The 23,183-nt window shown below is 34.5% G+C and overlaps 1 protein-coding gene and 1 long non-coding RNA gene across 9 annotated transcripts in view; both read right to left on the bottom strand.

Annotated features, from left to right (window-relative positions):
* The window catches only part of AKT3 (AKT serine/threonine kinase 3), a 256,037-nt gene extending 234,195 nt beyond the window's left edge, over positions 1 to 21,842 (bottom strand). For all 8 annotated transcript variants that reach the window (XM_019647580.1, XM_019647579.1, XM_019647583.1 and 5 more), the window contains exon 1: positions 21,660 to 21,842. In XM_019647580.1, coding sequence (XP_019503125.1) covers positions 21,660 to 21,705 — 46 coding nt within the window. In that variant the 5' untranslated portion in view covers positions 21,706 to 21,842. The remainder of the gene's footprint in view (positions 1 to 21,659) is intronic.
* Positions 1,438 to 15,622, bottom strand: LOC109385354 (uncharacterized). The gene is made up of 3 exons (XR_002124597.1): positions 15,562 to 15,622; positions 4,063 to 4,146; positions 1,438 to 2,335 (listed from the first exon to the last, which is right to left on the bottom strand). It is a non-coding gene; the product is annotated as an uncharacterized LOC109385354 (long non-coding RNA).
* Positions 21,843 to 23,183: the final 1,341 nt, after the last annotated feature.

The following is a 23,183-nucleotide window of genomic DNA, read 5'->3' on the forward strand; positions in this document are numbered from 1 at the left end:
ATAATGTGGTAGACACTTGATTATTGGAGAGTATACCTGAAAGGCCCAGGTTCAGAATATTAGTGACATCTTAAGACACTTCATATCCCTACACTGCTTTGCACATGCCAAAGTTCAAATTGATAGCTTTCTGAACACTGGAAGCATTTTATTGGCTAACCTGTCATTTGGCATTTACGGTTTCCTGCTGTAAATGTGTCTTATTGTCTATGTTGTATATGTCTTATCTTCACAACTGGGTAAGTACTTGAGGACTACAATTATTAATGTTAAGTACATTATACTATCTGGTGTGATTCCGTGAACTTGAGCAGGTAGTCAGTAAATATTGCATGACTGATGAGCCTCACTATTAGGAATTCTAAAAACTACTGGGTAGGTCTGTTATTAATTTTGTTTTTAATCTTTTTAACTTGTTTTAAATAAAAATCAAGTTTCTCAAAATTACTCTAATCATTAATAAAAATAAACACACATGGAACTCAGACAATAAATATCTTCAAATCCACAGTGCAAACAGTATATTTAGTTTGAAAAAGAAAAAGCAACAGTGGCTTCTTTCAATGGTGGTAGGGCGTTTCTCCTTGCAAATACAGATCTATCACATGTCGTCATTAAAAAGCAATTTCCCTACAATTCACAATGTAAAAATTGATTCGGCAAGTATCATCGATGCAAGTTTAAAACCAAAGTGAACGACTGTTGGAAACAATGATCCCACATATTTACACATTTGTAAGTGGGAAAATTATATCTTTAAAGTGAAGAGATCCAGAAGTCACCAGAAAAGGTTCACCCTGCATCTAATAATGAGGAAAAATTAGGCAAATCCACAAGGCAGAAAACTTGATGCATAAAATCCTCAAAAAAATTAGAATCAATGTAATAAAAAGTATTATGTCAGATTTTTATTATTTCAGAATAACATTGTCTGGAAACATAGCAAATATAGGGTATGGATCCTGGATTTTTAAAAATGTATTTATTTTTTCGGACTACCATATTGGATGTGAATATTGAATGTATTTATTTTCTTAATTGTGTTAATGATATTGTAGTTATGAATACCTTATTCTTGGAAATTTGGCCTAAAAGAACTTAGGGATGGAGAAATATCTCCAACTTCCTCTCAAATGGTTCAACCAAAAAATAAATAAAAGTAAAATTGTAACTGTGAGTTGGTGTATATGTTAATTAGCTTGATTGTGGTAATCACTTAATGATGTATACATATATCAAAATATGCTGTACAACTTAAATCTATACAGTTTTTATTTGTCATGTGAACCTCAATAAAACTGGGAAAGAAGTATACATAAGGCAAATATGGCAAAACACTTTAAGTATGTTTATGTGATCATTAACACTATTTGCTTTTAGCTTTTCTTTATATTAACATTTTCAAAATAAAAAGGAATAAAAGTAATTCCTCTTCTTTCCATTTACTTTAAAGGTAAGTTAATTAATAAGAGCTGGGTACAGAGCCCTACTGTTTCTAACATTTTAAATACTTTTAAAAAGTAAGTAAGTTAACCTCTGAGAATATGTACTACGGACACATAACTTCACTTACTAACAAACAAGGGTAAGCTAAATGTAAAATAAGTAGAAAAAGTTCTTCCCCATTTTCACATAAAATTGTAGTTCTTAGCAACAATTCATCAGATAACTCCTTTTGCTGATATTTAACTGAATATGCATTAATGAATATTCTTGAGTTTACATCTTTTTCCAGTAACCTACAATCATCCCATGATTCTTACAGTTGATAACCTTTGAAATCAGAGGTTTTCTTTCTCCTCCATGGTAATGCTCTCCCCCACCCCCACTGCCTGCCATCTTGGTGGAGTTTTCATCTCAGCCTTCCAATTTAAACTTAATTGTCAATGCATTAGTTACCTATCACTGCATAACAGATTACCACAGAACTCACTGCTTTCAAATACCAATAAACCTTTATTATCTCACAGTCTCTGTGGGTCAGGAACTCAAGACCAACATCGTCAAAGGCATGGGGACACTACCACAGCACTGGTGCTCCCAAAGGGTAAAGCGGGAGGTGATGGGCGTCACTGGCTCATGGCAATTCTGAAATCCAGTGGGATACAGGCAATTCCTGACTCGAATTCAAAGCCTGGCTCTGCCCTCTAGACTCGTGGTTCTGCTTTCTGAGTCATCCTTTCTTTTCCATCGAGGGAAGATCATGTTTGAAGCTATGTAGCATTCTCAGTGTGCTTCCTGCCTGTAGAGGTTCAGGGATCCAAAGACCACTTTTCATTGTACAGTCTCTGTCCCTTCCAATTCAAGCTGACAGTGTTTCTGCCAATTCAATTCTCTTTAAAAGAAAAAAAAAGAGAGAAAAACAGAAAGAAACCCTTTGTGGGTCTCCTGTGAACCTTATTATGGTTTACTCTATTAGAACGGTCTCAGTCAACAGGGGCTCTATGGCCATCTTCCACTAGACGCCTCCACCAAAGATGCAGGGCCCTAATGCCAGTAACATAATACAATAGACACCACCCCACTCTTTCTGATATTACCTCTAGTCCTACTAGTACACCCACAATTTATGTCGCGAATGAAAAATGTTAATAGATTCCATAAAATTAAAAATCAATGATACAAGGAAAAGGGAGATGGCTAAAATGTAGGACACGTTAAAAGAAAACTAGAAAAGCACACCCAGGCAAAGGAAAAACACAACGCAGAACTGAAATCCACACTGTAGAAAGTTTATATCAAAAGAACAGAAACTTGGATTGTGAAGCAGAAGACTAACTACAAATGTTCACTGAGAATAAAAGAAAGAATAGAAATAAATCGTAAGGTAAGAAATGATAAATATGGTAGGATGTAAATATCCAATCAAAAATAATAAGGCGCTATGCTACATCGTGTATTAAAGAGGGCCACAAATTCTTTGCCACTCTTTCCATCAACAGATGGACTCTCTGTTTCCTCCCCTTGAATCTAGGCTGCCTTGTGACTTGTTTGACCAATAAAATGTATTAGAATAAATGCTGTGCCAGCTCTGGAACTCGCCTTCAGGAGGGCTGGTAGCTTACGTTCTCAGAAGCCAGGCAGATGCTCTGTTCCAGGAAGCCGCGGGGAGGAGAGCTGAGACACCCCCAGCCAGCACTCGGCACCAAGGACCCAAACACGGCAGCAAGGCCTCTGGGATCTCCCAGTTCAGCCCAGCTACCTTCTAAATGCAGCCACATGAGTGACCCCAAGTGAGATCGCCAGAAGAACCACTGAGTCAAACCACAGAATCATGAAAAATAGTAACTGTTGTTTAAAAACACTAAGTGCTGTGTGGTCTGTCATGCAGCAGTGGATAACTGATGCAGCTATATTGACCTACAACAACACAGCACTGCCAAAATAGTCTATATTTTGGATACAACTATAGTCTGAAGTATAAAGTACTTGTATCCGAAGTCTGTGCTAGAAAATATTAACTGACACTGCTTAAAAACCCAGCTTGCTTCAAAAGCCTGGTTGAAAGTATTAGCTTTTCAATTTCTTAAATTATCTTCTGTTTACTTACTTGAAAATATATTCTAAATTCTATCCTAGGATTAAGTCAGGCAGGGGAGATTGGACAATAAATAATAGAATTTTCCGATTTTACTGACACCTACTTTAAGACGTTTTAAGAACATTCCATTGTGTACATGTATAGCTCATTCTCTGATTGCGTCGCTCAGCAGTTTCTGAGGATTGACAACACACTAGGCGTTAGCATGGCAAACACGAGCCAGGAAACTCTGAAGTGGAACTGATGACAGGTCAAACTCTTATCACTCCCCTAATTTTTCCAGGATGCCAACCATGCCTAGTCTGTGCTCCCAAAGCACTTTGTACAAGTCTCTATTTAGTAGTAATAATAATAGTAATGGCAGCTAACATTTATGAAGCACTTATTATGTTACTGGCATAATTCTACGCCTTTCATATGATTTAACTCAATCTTTACAACAACGCTCAGAAGGTAGGTAAGGGCTATCATTATCCCCGTTTTACAGATAAGGAAACTGATTCATCTTAAAGAGTGTTTACCCCCCATTAGGCTCCAGACTCCTTGAGGGTAGGTGACCTGTTTCTTCATCTTCATATCCTCCCCAATCCCCAGCACATATTTTTCTATAATGAAATAAAGAAATTCGTTTATCCAAGGACTAGAAATGAATATGCTCATTTACTTTATAAGGACAATTTTTCACTCCTCAAAAGCATAAGCTGATAACACCTTTGGGACTAAGACAAAAATGGCTTGGAGCTAAGTAAATATCTATGGTTAATGGGTAAAAAAGAATTACCATAAGATAAAAGTTTACCAATTCATTGATAAACACAACTATTAAGACCTAAACTTTTACAAGCAAGCCTAATTTCATAGTAATATATTTCATTCAGTAACATTTTCATGTTGAAAACCATAATTATCACAATGACAACTACAAAAGTCTGCAAGCTCTTTTTAAAGAAGTCAGCGACACAGGAATAAAGAAGTAGGGGGAAATACCCATTTCAATATGCGGAGGAAAAAATCCAAGTGAACGTAAGATCTAATACTTTGAACAATATACTTGGGGGCTGACCCAGTGTTGTTTGGATCAGTAGAGTTGGAACCAGCAACTATAAAACCTATGACTACCAGTTTCATTGCATACTTTGACTTAGAAACAAAAACAAAAATGAAAACCTTTAACCAATTGCCCTAATACACTAAAAACTCGCAATCTCAGATTACTGGCTAGAAACTGAAATTTGGATTCTGCAAGAATAAAGTCAAACTGCGGATCATTTTACAAACATACCTCCTAATTGACTATCTCTTCAGAATACCAGACTATCTTTTTTTTTTTTTAAGGAGTACAAACCTAGTACTCCTATGACCAGAAAAATGGCTGCAATTTTAGAGTAAATTGCACAGGGCTAAATTTTAGAGAATGGTTGTGTGCCAGATTTTCAATCTGACCTCTGGAAAGGCTGTCGTCTCTCCTGGAAATCTGATTGAGAACCGAAGTACAGACATTAATGACAGATATCACAAGGTTCTGTGGCAGACACTGTTGGTTGGCTAATGTGACATCATTTCCCAACTCTCTTCGCCCTTGCCACCCCCACTAAAAGACTGAAAGCCAGACACTGGCCTTCTCACAACTAAGGGAACACATAACCCAGTTCTGGAGAACAAGACAGAAAAGGAAGTCTGATAGTGAACTTCTGAGAAAGCTGTTGCTTTCCTAATACAAAGGACAGTGGCTGACACCAGCCACCTCCCATTTGTTTGCCTACACAGGAACGTAATATTTGTTAGGACAGCCATTTTGAAAACTTGAAGCAACAAGTGTAAGATCGAAAAGCCAACAAGCGAAAGGTGAAGCAGAAAGAGAGAGCTGGAATCTTTGATGATTTTATCCTTATCTACTAAACGACCGGCAACTGCCCACCTTTACCCTTCTTAAGTGAGAAAAATAAATCTGCCTTTGTCTTGTTACTGTTGGCTGGGTTTTCTGTTATTTTTAGCAGAATGCCTGCCTTACTAATACATTTACACACATTTAGACAATATGGTGTACAATTCCTTTAATTAAAAAAAAAGTTATAGTACTTGTATAAACAAAAAACAGTCATATTGATGCCAAATAAGTGACAAATTTAATCCAGGAGGTCCTAGATATTTTCCCTTAATAATATTTTTCTGACTATATAAAAGTAAAATATTCACTTTAGAAATTTTACAAAATATAGAAAAATGTAGTAAAGAAAAAAACTCATTACCCAGAGATAATCACATTTAATACTTTGGTAATATTTCCTTCTAATCAATTTCTATACATACATCATTATACAAAACTATGTTTTTTTTATTTTAATAAACTGTGATCATGCAGGATATAGTTTATTATTAACCAATATATACACAAATAACTTAGTAGCATATGAAAGAATATGACTTAAAAATTAAAGTGTCTCTTCCACCATTCACACACACACACACACACACACACACACACGCACACACACACCCTTCTCTCTCCAGTCCACTTCTCAAAAATAGCCACTTTTAATACTTAGGGCATTAGGCTCTGTTTCTTAATTTATCATCTGTAACCGCATCAACTGACTTCCCACTATGAAGGTGAGAAATTGAGTTCCCCTTCACCCTTCTTCCCAATTTTTATTATTTTTATTTTCATTTTTAGTTTTTCTGGTGGCTGATACATATACTGTTAAAAAAAATACACTTAAGCCTCCATTTCTTGACCCACAGATTTTAGAGAGAATGCCTTAGCTTTCAACTGTGTAAGATAAGGAAATCAGTGTTCTTATACGGGAAACGTTTTTAGTCATAAAGTTCAACCATGGGATTAAAAAGTAGTCATTTGGTTTTACCCAATCCTGAGTGAGGAAGAAAAAATGGATATACTTGCTTTAGCACTAATTCATTTAAGAAAAAGTGTTAAAAAAGATGAGAGGGGTATAATGAAAAACAGATACAGAAAACAACTAATAGAACTCGCAAGTTCTATAATGAACGCAGCTAACTTGTTACAGACAAACGTGGATTTCTACGTGGTAAAGGAAGAAGCCTGGAGAGGAAAGCACACGTTCAGGCCCGAAAGGGCAGGGTCACAGAGCAGCTCCGCTTCCACACCCGGCTTCCCACAGAGAAGCCCACGGCACTGAGCAGACAGTGACTTACCACTTGGAGTGCCAGTTCACATCAATAACCTCTGAGAAATGTAGCGTATCCAAAGGATATTAAGAAACAAAACTGAAAAGGGCAAGGGTCTTTCTTGTTTTTACCGAAGAAAACAATGGATAAGCCTAAATGTTAAATATTAGTAAACTTGATGTCTAACTGAGCAATATTAAGTAACAGATTATTAAATGATACTAGCAGCTATTGTTTGTTAACGATTTATTATTTTCCATGCACTGTGATAAGAGCTAATCAAACACTGTGATCTTTGAGTCTTACAAGCATATAAAATACACAACATTGTCATCTCCATTTTACAGATGAGAAATTTAAGGCATATTAAGTATTTTGCCCACATTCACTAATAAATGGCAGAGCCAAGACTTAAAGCTACGTTCCATCCGCTTAACCACTGGACAAAACTGATGGTATATCAGTACTTTAAAAAAAAAAAATGAGAGAGGGGGCCGGACAAGTGGCTCAGTTGGTTAAGAGCATGAGCTCTGAGCAACAGGGTGGCTGGTTCGATTTCCATATGGACCAGTGAGCTGCGCCCAAGCTGAGCTGCCACTGAGCTGCCAACAGGTGGCAGGATGGTTCAGCTGGTGAGAAAACGTGCTCCTAACAACAAGGTTGCTGGTTGACTCCCACATGGGATGGTGGGCTATGCCCACCAGCAACTAAGACTGAACATGGCACCTTGAGCTGAGTGGCCAAGAGCTGCCAATAGGTGGCTGGATGGCAACTGGACTTGGAGCTAAGCTAGAAGCTAGCTGCGCCCTCCACAACTAAAGATTGAAGGACAACAACTTGGCTGTTCCCTTTCCCCAATTCCCCAATAAAATCTTTAAAAAAAGAAAATGACTATTAAAAAAAAAAGAGAGAAGTTGATGGATGAGAAGAATAGATTCACTAAAAGCAAGTTACGTAACACTAGTCACTTTTCTCTTTTAAGTTACCATGTTGCAAAGGCACAGACAAATTTCTATGACATGTTAAGTGAATATAATGCCATTTATGTAAAGTGAGACAAAAAAGATCCAAATGCTTATACAGAATAAAGTATAAAAGTACCATTTCTTTAATTACCCTTCTTCCTGTGCCCTGCCTAATCTCTTGAATCCCAATCTCTTGACAAGAGGCAAATGCAATTTATAGTTTGGCACGTATCTTTCTGGTTACTGAATATTTAAGGAAAAATCTGGCTTTATACTGACACATCACACTTGACAGTGGTTACTTCTGAGAAGGAAAATGGGAGTGGAGGAACCATATCATACTGTATTTATTTACTGATCGAATCTTTTACAAAAGGAATTCATCTATTACTTAGATAACACAAAATTTTTTGAATCCTAATGATGCTCAAAGAAAACAGGGCAAGAGTTAGTTTCTAAATATGGCCTCAATGGCATCCTTAGAAGGGAAAAGTTTGATAATTAGACTGCATAACAATTTTAAACTTTTACATGACAAAAACATACCATAAAGTTAAAAGGTATATTCAAGCCAAGAAAAACATTTGCAACAACAACAAAAAAGGGTAATAGAATAATGGTATTCAAAAAATATAAATAGCTCTTACACATAAATAAGAACATATAAGATGTATAAACTTGACCAAAAACAGGCCTCATAACAATTGACTAAGGACAAAAGCAAGCAATTCATTTGAGAGAGAGAAAAAAAAGGGTTTTTAAAAGCATTAATACAAAGTTAAACCTCAGTAACAAAGATATGTAAAATAAAACAGCAATAAAATGGTAAAAACTAAAAAGCGTAACACCCAGTGATGGCTATGGTTCGAGAAAGCAGACACTTTTACAAACTAGCAATAGCAATGTAAACTGGTAGCATCTGGACAATAAATTGGCACATGTAAATGACTTATATAAACAAAACATTTTAAAAAGTTCTTTTAAAAGGTAAAACTAAAAAAGGCGACTTCACCCTTAGATTGCCCTGACTGGCCTGGGAGCTAACAGTCCAGCTGCGTGCTTCCCTGCACAGACCACATCTGCAGCATTACGTTCACTTCCGGGCACCACATTTTGAGAACGACATTGACAAACATATTTACACAGTAGGACACCAAGATTATGTATGAGAGGGCTGGAAACTATGTCATACAATAAACAAACTAAAGAAAAGAGAACATTTTGCTTAAAAAGGGGATTTTAGGGAAGACATCAGTGATCCTGAGAAATATCTGACGGCTTGTCACATGGAAAGCTATTTGTTTTATATTACTCAGGAGGGCAAACCAAAGACCACGAGTGCTCCGAGCTGTTAAATAATGAAAACAGTTACGCCTTATATATTGAGATTTTAGTTGCCTACAATATCTGAGATGAATGACCCATCAGTAGAAAAGATTCTTCTCATAGGCTTGAAAAGTTAAGTTTCATGAACGCAGAAGTAGTTTGCAGTTCTAAGAGTAAAGCAAAACTTACCCTTAAAATATGGATGAATGTTCCAGAACTGTGACCACTATTATATCCACACTAGTGTCCCACTTACCTAATTTAGACACCTTATATAGTAATCCATTCCAGGACTATCTGGGCTTTGTCCCGCCACCTCTGCCAAGAAGAACCATTCAGTCGGTTTCTACCGAGTCCTACCCTGTTTGTTCCATTTTCCTACATACAAAACCTGACAGATATGCAACCTGATCTAAGATCCCAGCACCGCCCTTACCAAAACCCTACCCTAGATATCGGCTGCTTTCATAACGCTGACCTGTTCTGTGTTCCCTGCCTTGCCTGAGCTGTCCCACTTCTAGTTCCTTGCCTTGAAATCTGTGATATTCTGCTATTTGAGCTTCCAGAGCTGTTTTCTTCCTCTTCCTCATTCATTCATCAAAGACTGATTAAGAGCCTACTATGTTCGAGGTACTGGTAGACCCTATATGGGAAAGAAACACAGTTGTGCTCGACACAGTTCCTGCCCTCAGGGAGTCTACAACAGAGAAGCAGAAATCATGGATCTATGTAATAACGAGTCAGAATAAAACCACAAGGAAGCAAGTGAAGTGATATTCCAGACAACAGAAGACATTCTAACTTTGAGACTGTGATCTGAAAAAAATATTGAGAAGGTGATCTTAAAATCTGGCCTTGAAGGACATACAAGATTTTCACTGACAAGACAAAGGGGAAAAATATGTCAAGTAGAAAAACGGGCATAAGCAAAAGCATATATAGAAGAAAATACAGTGGAAGGTGCATGATTATCACATCAGTAGGTGATGTGACTGATTAGAGAATGCCAACAGATAATTAAAGTTCCTCTATGTCAAAGGATATAGAAACTATGGAGAGGTTTCTCCAAGGGCAATAACACAAGTTCAAAGGCACAGCTTCCCGACATTCCCACGGGAACACAGAGCAGGGAATGATCCTACTCAGTGTGAGGGGTCCACCAGACAGAGGATATGCCCCTTCCCATTCTGAGGGGTTTCACCCTTGTGCCCAACAGCTCCAAGCCCCTCTCTAACCAATACTAATAAAAGATTTTTTAAAAGAACTTTGATACATTCATGAGTGTCAAGAAATAAAATATGAAGTATCAGAAAACTGGCAATAAAGGAATCCCCACTACTGGTCCAGGCTCTGCCCCTAACTCAAAAATTTGACCTGCTTTTTCAGCTGTAAAATAAATAGGGATAAGACTAGACTACTTCCGAAGTCTCCTGTAACTTAAAATTCTATGAATTCACTTGGAAAAAAGGTCCAGCTATATTTCCAGGTAATTGGAACTCAGATGGTTTAAAACATTAGTTTCCTCAACTATAAATGTTGATGAAATTTCTACTCCCAACTTGTTAAGAGAAATTACATTAGACAAATAACAAAACTAAGTGACTATAAAACTTAAACACAATTTTACATCTATATGTTGACATAATACCTAGTACAGTTCCACTTACAATAGCTGTAGGGTGACTTGGTTAGACTAACATGCCCATACATAAAATGATAAACTCTGTACAAAATATAAAAAACAACTATATATTCGAAGGTAATGGAAAGCATCAAAAGCAAGCAGAAACTGGAAGAGAAGTTGAAAGAACTGAAGTGCACAGGGTGAGATTTGCATTTACATGGTTTTTTGCTTGAGGGGCGCCCCCATTCCTTGAGATTAGGATAGGTAAAACTCAAATTGAAAACCATAGTCTTGCTGGTTTAAGGAGTCAGATGATGGAGTTTGGAGCTGTCAAAATGGCTGAAAAGTGAAAGGGATATCATACAAAACAGGGAGACAGAGAGGGCAGCCCAAAACCTACAAATAAACTCTGCCCAAATTCTGGCTAACCCCTGAATTATGCATGAATAGGAAAGGCTCCAAAAACCATGAAAGCAGGAAGCAAAAAGTAGCAGGAAAAAAGCAGAAATGCAGAGATTTCAGCTGTTTTTCACAAGAAGGGACATAAAGTGTAGAGATGAAGTAGACTGAAAGTAAGTAGCAGTTAGAACAAAAGCCAACAACAGTCTTTGTAAGGAAATAACAGATCAAGAGTTGGTATGATATATCACCACAATGAACTGTATACAGCTGAAAATTACCAGACATGAAGAAAAAAAATGTAATCATAGGCAAAAGAAAAAGTAAACAGAAACCAACTCCACAAAAATACTAATGTTGAAATTAACAGACAAGTACTTTAATGCAGCTATGATAAAAATATCCACGGAATTAAAAAAACATGGGCATAATAAATGAAGAGATGAAGAATTTCAACAAAAAAACAGGACCTTTTAAAGAAGAACCAAGTGGAAAAATTTACTGTATGGATTAACGGTCTAGAGATGGCTGAAGAATCAGTGAACTTAGTAGCTTAATAAAAATTATCCAGTCTGAAGAACTGAAATAAAAAAGATTGGAAAAAAAAACCAAAACACAGAGCCTAATTGACCTGTGTTTGAAACGTTATCAAGTGATCTTCATAGATGTAACCAGAGTCCCGGAAAGAATAGAATAGAAAATGTCTTTAGAAATAATGGCCAACAACTTCCCAAGTTTAGTGAAAAACATATTTGTAGATCAAAAAAAGTTCAGTAAATCCAAGAAAAATATACAATTTTAGATGAAAAAATAAAAAGTTCAGTAAACCCAAAAGAGGATAAATACAAAGAAAACAACACTTAGGCACATCATATTCAAACAGCTGCAAATCAACCATAGAAAAATCTTGAAAGCAGCCAGGAAAAAAATGACATGTTATATATAGGGAACAACACAAAGTAACACCTGACTCTCATCAAAAACAGTGGAGACGAAAAGAAAATGAAATAACATCTTTAAGTAATGCAAGAAACAAATCTATCAAATCAGAATTCTATATACAATGAAAAAAATCCTTCCAAAATGAAGATGACATGAAAACGTTTTAAGATATACAAAAAATGAGTGTACTGGTAGCCAACAGATCTGCCCTGAAAGAAATGCTAAAGAAAGCGCTTCAGGCTGAAGGGAAATACTAATCAGACAGAAACTCAAATCCATAGGAAGAAATGAAGAAATCAAAAAATTGAATTTAATATGTAATATATATTAAAGCTATTTTTCCTGCTTTTCTTTAAGACATAAGACAAAGCAAAAATTAAAACATTGTATCGTTTTTATTACATATTTATATCTAAATATATATGAGAACAGTAGCACAAGGCACTCAAGGGACGTAACACTATAGAATTACAAGGGCCTTATATTTTACATGAAGTGGTAAAATATTAACCCAGTAGAGAATGTGATAAATTAGGGACACATACTGTAATCCCAAGAGCATGGTTTCTCAGCCTCAGCACTACTAACATTTTGGAGTGGAAAATGTTTTGTTTTGGAAAGACTGTCCCGTGCATTGTCCTGTGCAGAATATTTAGCAGCATACCTGGCCTCTACCCCACTAGTGCCAGTAGCACCATCACCCCAGTCATGACAATCAAAAATGTCTCCAGACATTGTCAAATGTCCTCTAGGGAGTAAAATAACCTTGGTTGAAAACCACTGCCCTACGACAACCATTAAATAAGAAATGCAAGCTAAAATAATGACATCACAGTGTTTCTCAAAGTTTTTTCCATCATGGCCCCCTAATAAGCCCTTTTTACTTTTTTTCTAATAACTCTAGCCTCTCACATGAACTCTGAATACTACGAATATACTGTACATTTGTTTACATAATGCACCCCACTGGAGATGCACAAACATTGTAATATCTAAGTTTTTCATAACCTCCACCAAGAACCAATTTTTGCTCCTTGGGAGAGATGTCCCCCACTGAGAATGCATACCAATAGGGGAACTTAAATATTAAAAAGAAATTTTTTTGGCAAAAAATTATGAACAGAGGAATTTTTTAATGAAACAAACAGAAAATAAGTAAACAGGAGACCTAAATTCAACCATATCAACAACACTAACCATAAATTTTTTTAATGTTTAAATAAGAGACATAACTAACAAGCTAATAGAAATAAAATGGAATAGTAAAAAAATACTAAATCAAAAAAATGCAAGAATATCAAAAGGAACAAAAAACACATGGTACAAATAGGAAACCCAACCATGTCAATAATTCCATTAATAAATATGAATGGCCTAAACATATCCAATTAAAAAGTAAAAACTGTCAAAATGAATTTTTTAAAAAAATCAGATGCAAACATATGCTGTCTACAAAAGTGGCAGCTTAAATATAAAACGCAGAGATGCTAAATGTAAAAGGATATTCTAAAAAGATCTAAGATGCAAACATTAATCTAAAAGATCTGGAGTAGTTATATTAATATGAGACACACTGAATTTCAAAACAAAAGTATTACCAAAGATAAAGACGGACATTTCATAAAGACATAATACATCAATAAAATGAATCTAATAACAGAGCTTCAAAATATATAAAGCAAAACAGGCAGAATAAAGGAACAAATTCACAGTCATAGCTGGAGATTTTGTCAGAACTGATAAAACTAAAGAAAAAAAAATCAGTAAATATACAGACAATATGACTTACTATCAACCATCTTAACCAGACGTATAAAACACTACACACAACAACAACAAAAATCAAGATGGAACATATGGTGGACCATTAAAAAAAAAAAAATTTCAGATGACTGAAATTTTAGAGTACACCTTCTGTAATTATAATCAAATATAAAATAGAAATCATACCACTAAGATATCTAAAAACCCCTATATATTTTGAAATTAAACAACACTCTTCTAAGTATCCCACAGTTCAAAGAAATCACAATGGAAGTTAGAAAACATTTACCTAAATAATAAGGGGGGAGGGAGAAAGGGGTTATCACTTTGTGAGGGGTGTAAATGTCTAACTATTACATTGCTTTGTACACCTGAAACTAATAAAAAATTAAAATAAAAAAATAAATGAAAATACAATATTATCAAACTTGTGTTATATAGTTAAGCAGAAGATAAATCCATATCTTTAAATGCTATATTTAAAAAAACAAATGTTTAAAATCAACGATGCAATATTTTATCTTAAGAAGCCAGGAAAAGTCAAGCAAATTAAAATAATAGTGAGCAAAGGCAATAAAATAGAAAGCAAAGAAAAAAAAATTACCAAAGCCAAAAGTTGGCTCTTTGAAAAGATTAATAAAATGTATAAACCCCTAGTAAGGCTGATCAAAGAAAAAAGAGAACACAATTTACCAAAATCAGAATTTAATAAAGGGAATATCATTACAGATTCTGCAGACACTTATAGGATAAGGGAATATTAAGAACAACTTCATGGCTAATAAGTCAACAACTGATGAAATAGACAAATTCATTAAAAAACACAATTTACCCAAACCAGCACAAGATGAAACAGAAAATCTGAAAAGCCCTATATCTATTAAAGAAATTGAATTTATTATAAAAAAATCTCCAACCTAGATGGCTTCACTGATGCATTTTATCAAACATTTACAGAAGAAACAAAACACATCTTATGCAAATTCCTTCAAAAATTGAGGAGGGACTACTTCCCAACACATTTTGTGAGTCCAGCATAACCATTATATCAAAACCTACAATGAAAATTACAGATTAATATTCTGGTAAGTGCAAAAAATCCTTAACAAAATTAGTAAATCAAAACTGATAATATATTAAAGCTACATCATGATCAAATGGGATTTATTCCAGCAATGAAAGTTATACACCATTTTATACACCATATTAACATATTAACAGAATGGGGGGAAAATCAAATGGTCATTTCAATAGGTGAGGGAAAATCTTTTGAAAATATTGAACACTCACTCATGATTAAAAAAAATTTGCAGCAAACTAGGAATAGAAGGAACTTTCTCAACCCAATAAAGGGCAGCGATGGAAAACCTACAGCTAACATGATATACCTTAGTGGTAAAATAAATGCTTTCCCAATAAGATGAGAAATTAGTGTCCACTCTCACAATTTTACTCAACGTTCGTACTAGAGGTCCTAACCAGTGAAATAAAAGCGAAAAAATTAATTAAAGACATAAAGATTGGAAAGAAGCAGAACTGAGGCTCTTTGCAGATGACTTGATCATTTACAGAAAATCTTAAAAGTAACATTAATAAGAATTTAACCAGACTACAGGATACACAGTGGATACACAAAACTCAGTTGCTGATTGGGAAGGGGGATGTGTCCGCGTGTTAACAGCAACTTGAATCTGTCACTCTACAATGCATATAGAAGCCCATCATTTGATGGTTCTCTGCATTTGGTTTACTTGGTTAATATTTTCAAAACAATTATGTTAAAACTATAAGAAAAACAAATTTCACTTTATTGTAAATACATTAAATCTCAGAGTTTTAATGCCATTACTAACCAACTTAATCTTTCCACGTTTCTTCTCCCTTTATAAAAGGTCAATAGTCAAAGTGAGCTTCTCTAGTCTATCATGTGGTTTATACAGTCACTGCCACAGCTCTTTACTCTCTATGGAAAATGCTTGCTGCTGAGTAGTAAACAGGAAATCATATGGTCATTTTCTTTTTCCTTAATCACTGTATAATTTGTCTCAAAAGTCACTTCGTGAATAAAACATGAACAAAAGGTACACAAGTGCATACAAAGTAAAGGAGAAGGAAAGGCCCTTGGACTTAGATGAACACCCTCAAAATAGTGCATTTTGTTTTCTATAACAACTTATAACTGACTACATCACAATAATCACACATTAAAACATAGCCCAGTTTACCATCTTTAAGGTTCCTAAAGTATATTTTGTATAGTGGGATTAAGCTATTTTGTGAAACAACTCATAGATTCATAATGTTTTAGCTTGAATTGCCAAATACTAACATTCTAGTTCATCTAAACAAACTATTACATAGAATATAAGACAAATCTAATTCACAGGACACATTTACGATATCCCTGAAATGGAACCTATAAGACAAGGCAAACTAAGGAGAAAAGTTCTTTGAAAGCACAAACTGGTTACATACACAAAACGCACATCAAAGTTCAATTTGTTAGATAACCATACGAGAAAGAGTATAAGGAATTAACACATACACACAGCAGTTTCATCAATCAAAATGTTTTTAATGATAAAAAAACCGCCATTCAATCTGTACCAATTTCAAAACAGTAAGATTATGAGCTGACTAGAAATACGTTACAGATTTTAACTCATCAAGGAACCAGCTCTCCATATTTGATAAGACCGCATACATAGGTTTTTAAGAAACGGTACTATTAAGCAAACAAAATTTTATAAATTACAATAAGCCCTGGATTAATACTACTGCAATCTACTTAATTCTGTAACTTAGACCTTTTAAGCTGGTTAAATTTCCCCTTTATTAACACAGTGAGTTTCTTCAGAGCAAATACTACTACTAGCTATAATGGAACAGACTAAGAAAGCAGAACTTCTGACATCTATTGGGTTGTCGGAAAAGTCATGACGCATTTTTGCAATGAAAAACACAGAAAAAATACATCATGACTTTTCCGACAACCCAACAGCTTAGAGGTTTCTAGTCACCTGGAGTACACCTTACAGGCTGCTCTTTGAAGGAGATAATTTGACAAGTGTTCACTATATACACAGGTGTCTCTGAGTATGCTAAAGTGCAGCCAAATTGTGAGGTGCTCCGCCAGGACTATCGAGGAGGAAAATGTAGACAATACTTTACTCTGTGTTTCTTTCATTGTCATTTCTAACACCAACAACACTATGTGAATGTTATCTCAATTAATACTCACCATTTTGCAACTGCTCCAAAAAAGTACAGAAAAAAGGCTTCACTACTAATATGCCACTAATAACAAAGTTAAGAAAGCATTTTATGCTACACATTATCAATAATTATCTTTAAGTCTTTTTTTTTTCCTTGTCCTGGAAGATATTTACTGAATAACAACTTATTCACATTAAAAGTACAAATACAGTGAGATTATATCTGAGTAGGAACTAACAAGCAGATTCATTAATACAGAGTTCAGAAACAAAACTGATATTCAAAGTAAGGGCTATATTATAACTTTTTATATCAGTACCCTTTATTATTAGTACTTTAAAAATACTTCTCTATACACATTATCCCATAATATTAAACCACACAGTGAGGTAAAGAAGGTAAATATTACCATATTTATTCTTAAATGAGTACATCAAAGTTCAGGTGATAACAATCTGCCCAAGGTAAACCAGACAGCAAATAACAATGCTCTTTTAGAATAAATTCTTTGAACCAAAATATAGCCAACCAGCAATAGATTACATAATGAAATTTACTTGACTAAAACACAAAATTCTTATTAAAATAGTACTAAATCTCTTTAAAGAAATACATTAAGAATGGTGCAGAAAAAAAGTGCCCAATTTGGTTTTCCCTAATATTTCAACTAATGCTTTCAAGAGTACAGTTAAATACCACCATCACAAATCCGTATTCAGTGACTCTAACTTGTCATAAATGTAGAAAACAGATAAACTGTAAAACTACACAGAGGACCCTACCAGTAACCCCAGCCTTTCATTCACAAATATACCCAAACAGGGATCACCAGCTACCTGAATAAAACTACCACCACCAAAAAAGAACCAAAATAAACAAAGTGAAAGAATTCTTCTAAGGAGGAAAAAACTTAAAAATAAAATCTATTTAGCGTCCTAAGATTAAGATTATGTTATATATGTAAAATAAGAGCAGGTGGTTATAAACTATAATCAATTCCCAGGAATATAAGGTAATAGCTGAAATAATTCAATAAAGGGCTAGAAGAAAAAGTCAAGGAACAAAGAGGGGGAAAAAAGACACTAAAAAAATGAAGGAAAAATTTTAAAACAGTGCACTGATATTGAAGCTCTAGGGGAAATTTTAAAAAAAATAACATAAAAAAATACAGGGAGCACAGAGGGAAGAAATAATAAAAGAAATACAGAAGATTTCCCAGAACTGAAAAAAAGACACAAAAGTCTACATTTTCAAAGGGTCCACCACCAAATGCTTTATAGGATGAATTACAATGGACTATAACTCATCCTCCTTAAATTTCAAGGGTAAAGAGGCATCAACACAAAAGCTTCCAGAGAACCAAAACAGGTTACCTACAAAGATATTACTCACATTAGCAATAAGTCTCTTATCAGTAAAACTGGTTACTAAAACATAATGGAATGCAAACTTCAAAACTCTGGAGGAAAGTGATTTAAAACCTAAATTCTATACCCAACCAAGGTATGTACCAGGTGTGAAAGGGAAACGTTTTCAAATACTGATGACAAGGACTCACACACATGCTTTCTGAAAAAATTACTGGGTTGGCGGAAAAATCATGATGTTATTTTTTCTATGTTTTTCATTGCAAAAATGCGTCATGACTTTTCCGACAACCCAATAAATACTTCGGGAAGTACTCAAGCAAATTGTGAAATAAATCCAAACCAAAAAGAGGAAAGACGTAACATCTAAGAGAACACAGAACTTGTCCAAGAATGCAAATAATATGGTATTAGCTGAGCACCATACCCAGAAAAAAACCAGTTCATATGAGAACTTCGACCAATAGTACAATTAAAAAGCTGGATAACCAGCTTTCCAGAATGAAGGCGTACAGTTTTCTACCACTAAGGGGAAATGTGGCAATTAGAAAATCCAAGAAAAACAGCTATAGCCCAAACTAGAAGCCAAACTACAGTACGACATGGTCTTGAGTGCCAACAGTCTGTAAAAAATCCATTTGTTCTCTACAGATCCCATCACACTCATCATACTACTTTGTTTAGTGGTTAATATTATTTACATAAGCATAATATTGATGACCGCTTTTTGGAATTAACAAGTATAACTATTAAACCTTGCCAATATAAAATAAATGTTACAGTTGGCATAAATTGGGAAAGGAATACGGGGAATTCAAGAGAAACATTGTGAGGGGTACTAATTTTTCTCAACTTGTAAAGTGGCAGGATGATGGCTAAATAATTTATAGAATTAATGGTGCGAGAGCTAGATGGTTAGCCATAGAGGGAAAAAAAAAAAAAAGGAAAAATGAAGAGAATAGTTATTAAGAAGTTAAATTCTTCATTTTTCACAATGGGGGCATACTAGATTACTTAAGATTCGTCAAAAATAAAATTTAGCATATTATATATAAAAGTGGAATAATCAGAATTAAAAATAGAAAAGGTCTAAAATGGTTACCTCTGAGAAGAGAAACTAGTTGGAAGAGGTAGAGAGTAGATTTTGACTTTTCATTTTATATCTTTGTGTACTATTCAAATTCTTATAAGACTATTACTTCCTGAAACACACACACACACACACACACACACACGAATTCTCTTTCCCTAACCACTGCAGGAAAAACATTGAGAAATTCTCTTTAACTTTTTCTATATCCCATATACTATATACCAACCTTCTACTATGGTATTTCAGAGGAGACACAATTAATTAAATAGACTCAAGAACCACCCTAAACCCTTGATAAAATGTGGTATTAGCAACATCTTACATTTATGCTAAATTTGTCAAAACATATCCATATCCATTATTCATTTAATCCTCACAATGATCTCGTGAGAACCCATTTTAGAGATTAATAAAGTAAAACTCTAAAGGTTTAAGTGGCTTGCCACCCCAAAAAAAACAAAGTAAGAAAAATAATATAAAAGACAAGTTAAAATATAAACAAAAAAATACCTCATAGAGCACTGAAATCTGAAAATGCTTTCCAAATTTATAATATTAGAATAACAAAAGAAATCAATACAAAGAGTCGGCCAGTTTGGAAAACAGTTTGCCAGTTTTTATAGTTAAACATACACTTACCATATGACCCAGCAATCTCATTCCTAGGTTAGTGCCCCCCAAAAATGAAGACACATCACACACAGACATGCACGTAAATGTTCATAGCAGCTTTATTCATAATAGTCAAAAACTAGAAACAACCCAAATGTGCATCAGCTAGTAAACCCATAAACTGTCATACGTTCACAGTGGCAATACCACTCAACAATTAAAAGAAAGAAACTAATGATATGCACAACAACATAGATGAATCTTAAAATTATTATGCTATGTGAAAATAATCAGACATAAAGGACTATGTATTATATGATTGTATTCATATGAAATTCTAGAACAGCAAAATTATAGTAACAATAGATTAGTGGTTACTAGAGTTGACGGAAGAGGGCTGACTGCATCAGGGAATGACGGTACTTTTTTTTTTTTAAATCAGCCTTTTAGTTTATATTAAATATTTATTCTAAAACTCACCTAAGATAGCAATAGTAAATTATTATTTTTTCATAAGAACAAAACATATTTATGGAAATGTCATTACAAAGATGGAGGGTACTTTTTTGGGTGACAGAAGTGTTCTGTTATAATTATAGTGTTTGTTACACTACTGTATAAACAGAGCAAAATTCATCAAAGTGTACACTTAAAATTGGTGAATTTTATTGCATGTAAATTATAACTCAATCAGACCAATTTTTTTAAAATTCAACAGTATATAATCACATTTAACTACTGTCAACAGCTTTTCAGGACAGGTATGTACAGACCTTAAAAGAATATTAAAATCACTATTTAAGAGGTAACCTTTAACCAGAAGAAAATATATACAGTAACTTAAAAGTCCTGAGAATGGAACCCTCATCCTACTCAACTTGGCCATGTGGATAAACAGTTGTTGCCTGGCAACTAGTCTAAACTCTAGATTTCTAATAAACACATTGACCACATTAGCAGGTGATCTCATAGAGGATAAACTAAGTTTTACACTGAAGAGTTCTTCCTTTAATATTACAAAAGTATAGTCATGTATATGAATTACTTAACTAAAGTAGGACTGAACAAGAAATACTAAAAGTAGATCATAAAAAATAAAGGCATCAACATAAACACACAAAGTACCCCTTTCCTCACTTGGTCTTTTACTTCAGGACTTGACTAACCTAATTCATGAGACTGTTGAATCCATGAGTTTGTGGGAACCCTTCCCCTTTTACTACTTTAAGCCTTTCCCCTGTCACCACCCAAATTGGCTTAATTGAATAATTTATTTATGCTTACATGTCTTTAAATAAATACAAGTTAGACACTTTTCTAGATATTAAATCATTCTAAAGATACCTCTCTGGGTTATACAGTCTGTAGGCAGCACAGAAAAGACACAACACAGATTTTCTGTAACATGCATGCACACAACATACAGGAAAGCCAAACCTTCATAACTTGATTATAAATGATCGAAATCAAGAATTATATAAAGAACTCCCACATAACAAGCAAATTTCTAACACACGTGCTAAATATCATTTCTCTCTTACTGGACATAGTATATTACAGTTTACTTTGTTAACAGCATCAGAAAAAAAATATCAGCTTCCAGGACACCACTAACTGGTAGCACTTACCAACCATATGATTTTTGGTTTTGTTGAACACTTACCCCTCTTCTGAACCCAACCTTCTTTCACAATGGTAACATCGCTCATGATGGCTCCCCTCTAGCCCCCAACTTGGAGAAATGGTACTTTGTGATATCAGCTTTGGGGTTTGGATTCTCTGCTGCTGCTGCCCTTCCCACTCTCTAGTGATGACTCAGCCTGGAAGGAAGTATTGAAGAAAGAATTTCTTTTTTTTCCATTCTTGCAACTCACATAGCAATAACAAACAACTAATTCTTTGTAAATGTCTTCAACTGGCCTGAACTCACATAAAAGTCTCGCTCTTCAAACTGGGGAACTTATTTATTAAATAGTTGTATAATGAATGCACTTCCCTGGTCTTGTGACAGATTTCAAATGATAGTGAAACTTTTAACTTAAGAGGGTGTAACAAAAAAAGTCTTAAGAAAACCACTGTCACACCTACACAAATAATACAGAAAATTTGTTTGGTGATGTGTGTTTGAGGGAAAAGGGAAGAGAATGAAAGTTAAGTAGACTAAAAGTAAATCTTCATGTATATCCAGTTTCAAAATTTCTGTAAATTTAGAAATCGTTATGGGAAAGCAATTGTGAATGTTTTTAATTGATGTATTTTCTGTAAAATACAATGTGCTAAGAAAACCACCATGTATTTATGCTTATTCTGCTTTGTTCCAAGAAATATTTTAGGTTGATTACAACAAGTAGAATATTATAAATAAATCAAGTATGTTTAAAAGTAGACAAAGGGAATATAAAACAATGGGAATATGAAAATGGAAAAGAGGTATGTCAAGAACTCTTACAGGTTCTTACATCTATTATTCTCAGGTAATCTTCACTATAACCCTTTGAGGGTACTACTGACCCCATTTCACAGATGGGGAAACTGAGGTTTGCAGAGATTAAGCAGCATGCCCCTTCTAACACAGCTAATGAATGATGGAACCAAGGTCTGAACCCAGGCTGTCTGGCTCCAATGTCTGCATTCTTAACTCCAAAACTATACTGCCTTAAATAAAGATGAAAAAAACTCAGAGTAGAAGGCTACATATTTGTGAAAGATTGGACCACAAATTTGGCACAAAGCTTTCAGAAAGCAATGTAAATAAGGAAACACAATCAGTGTCAATATTTACAGTAGTCGTAAGTATTTTTAAAAAGGAAAAAAAGAAATTGCTCAGAAGAAATACAATTCTTCCTGGGACAAAAATCTGAAATTTATCCCATGGGTCTTCACAAGCTACGTTATAGTATAAAAAACAAAGTCCTCAAAAATATCCTCACATATATATAGCAATGAGTTTCACAGAGCAATTTCTTATTGTCCCTCTCAACCTAAAAAGGAAAAATACCAAGATAAAATTGAGTTAAAGCATTTCCACAGAAAGGGACCAAAAAATGTGGTCCAGGAACACAGGCATAAATTTTAGATACCAAACAAAATGGCTAGATGGATTATATAACTATACAATTTTTCTTACAGTGATTTTTGATAAATAATGCCTAGCACTAAGTTCAAGGTTGGATTGGACTCCTTCACT

Source organism: Hipposideros armiger, unplaced genomic scaffold (assembly GCF_001890085.2).
Source record: "Hipposideros armiger isolate ML-2016 unplaced genomic scaffold, ASM189008v1 scaffold_113, whole genome shotgun sequence".
Classification (NCBI taxonomy): domain Eukaryota; kingdom Metazoa; phylum Chordata; class Mammalia; order Chiroptera; family Hipposideridae; genus Hipposideros; species Hipposideros armiger.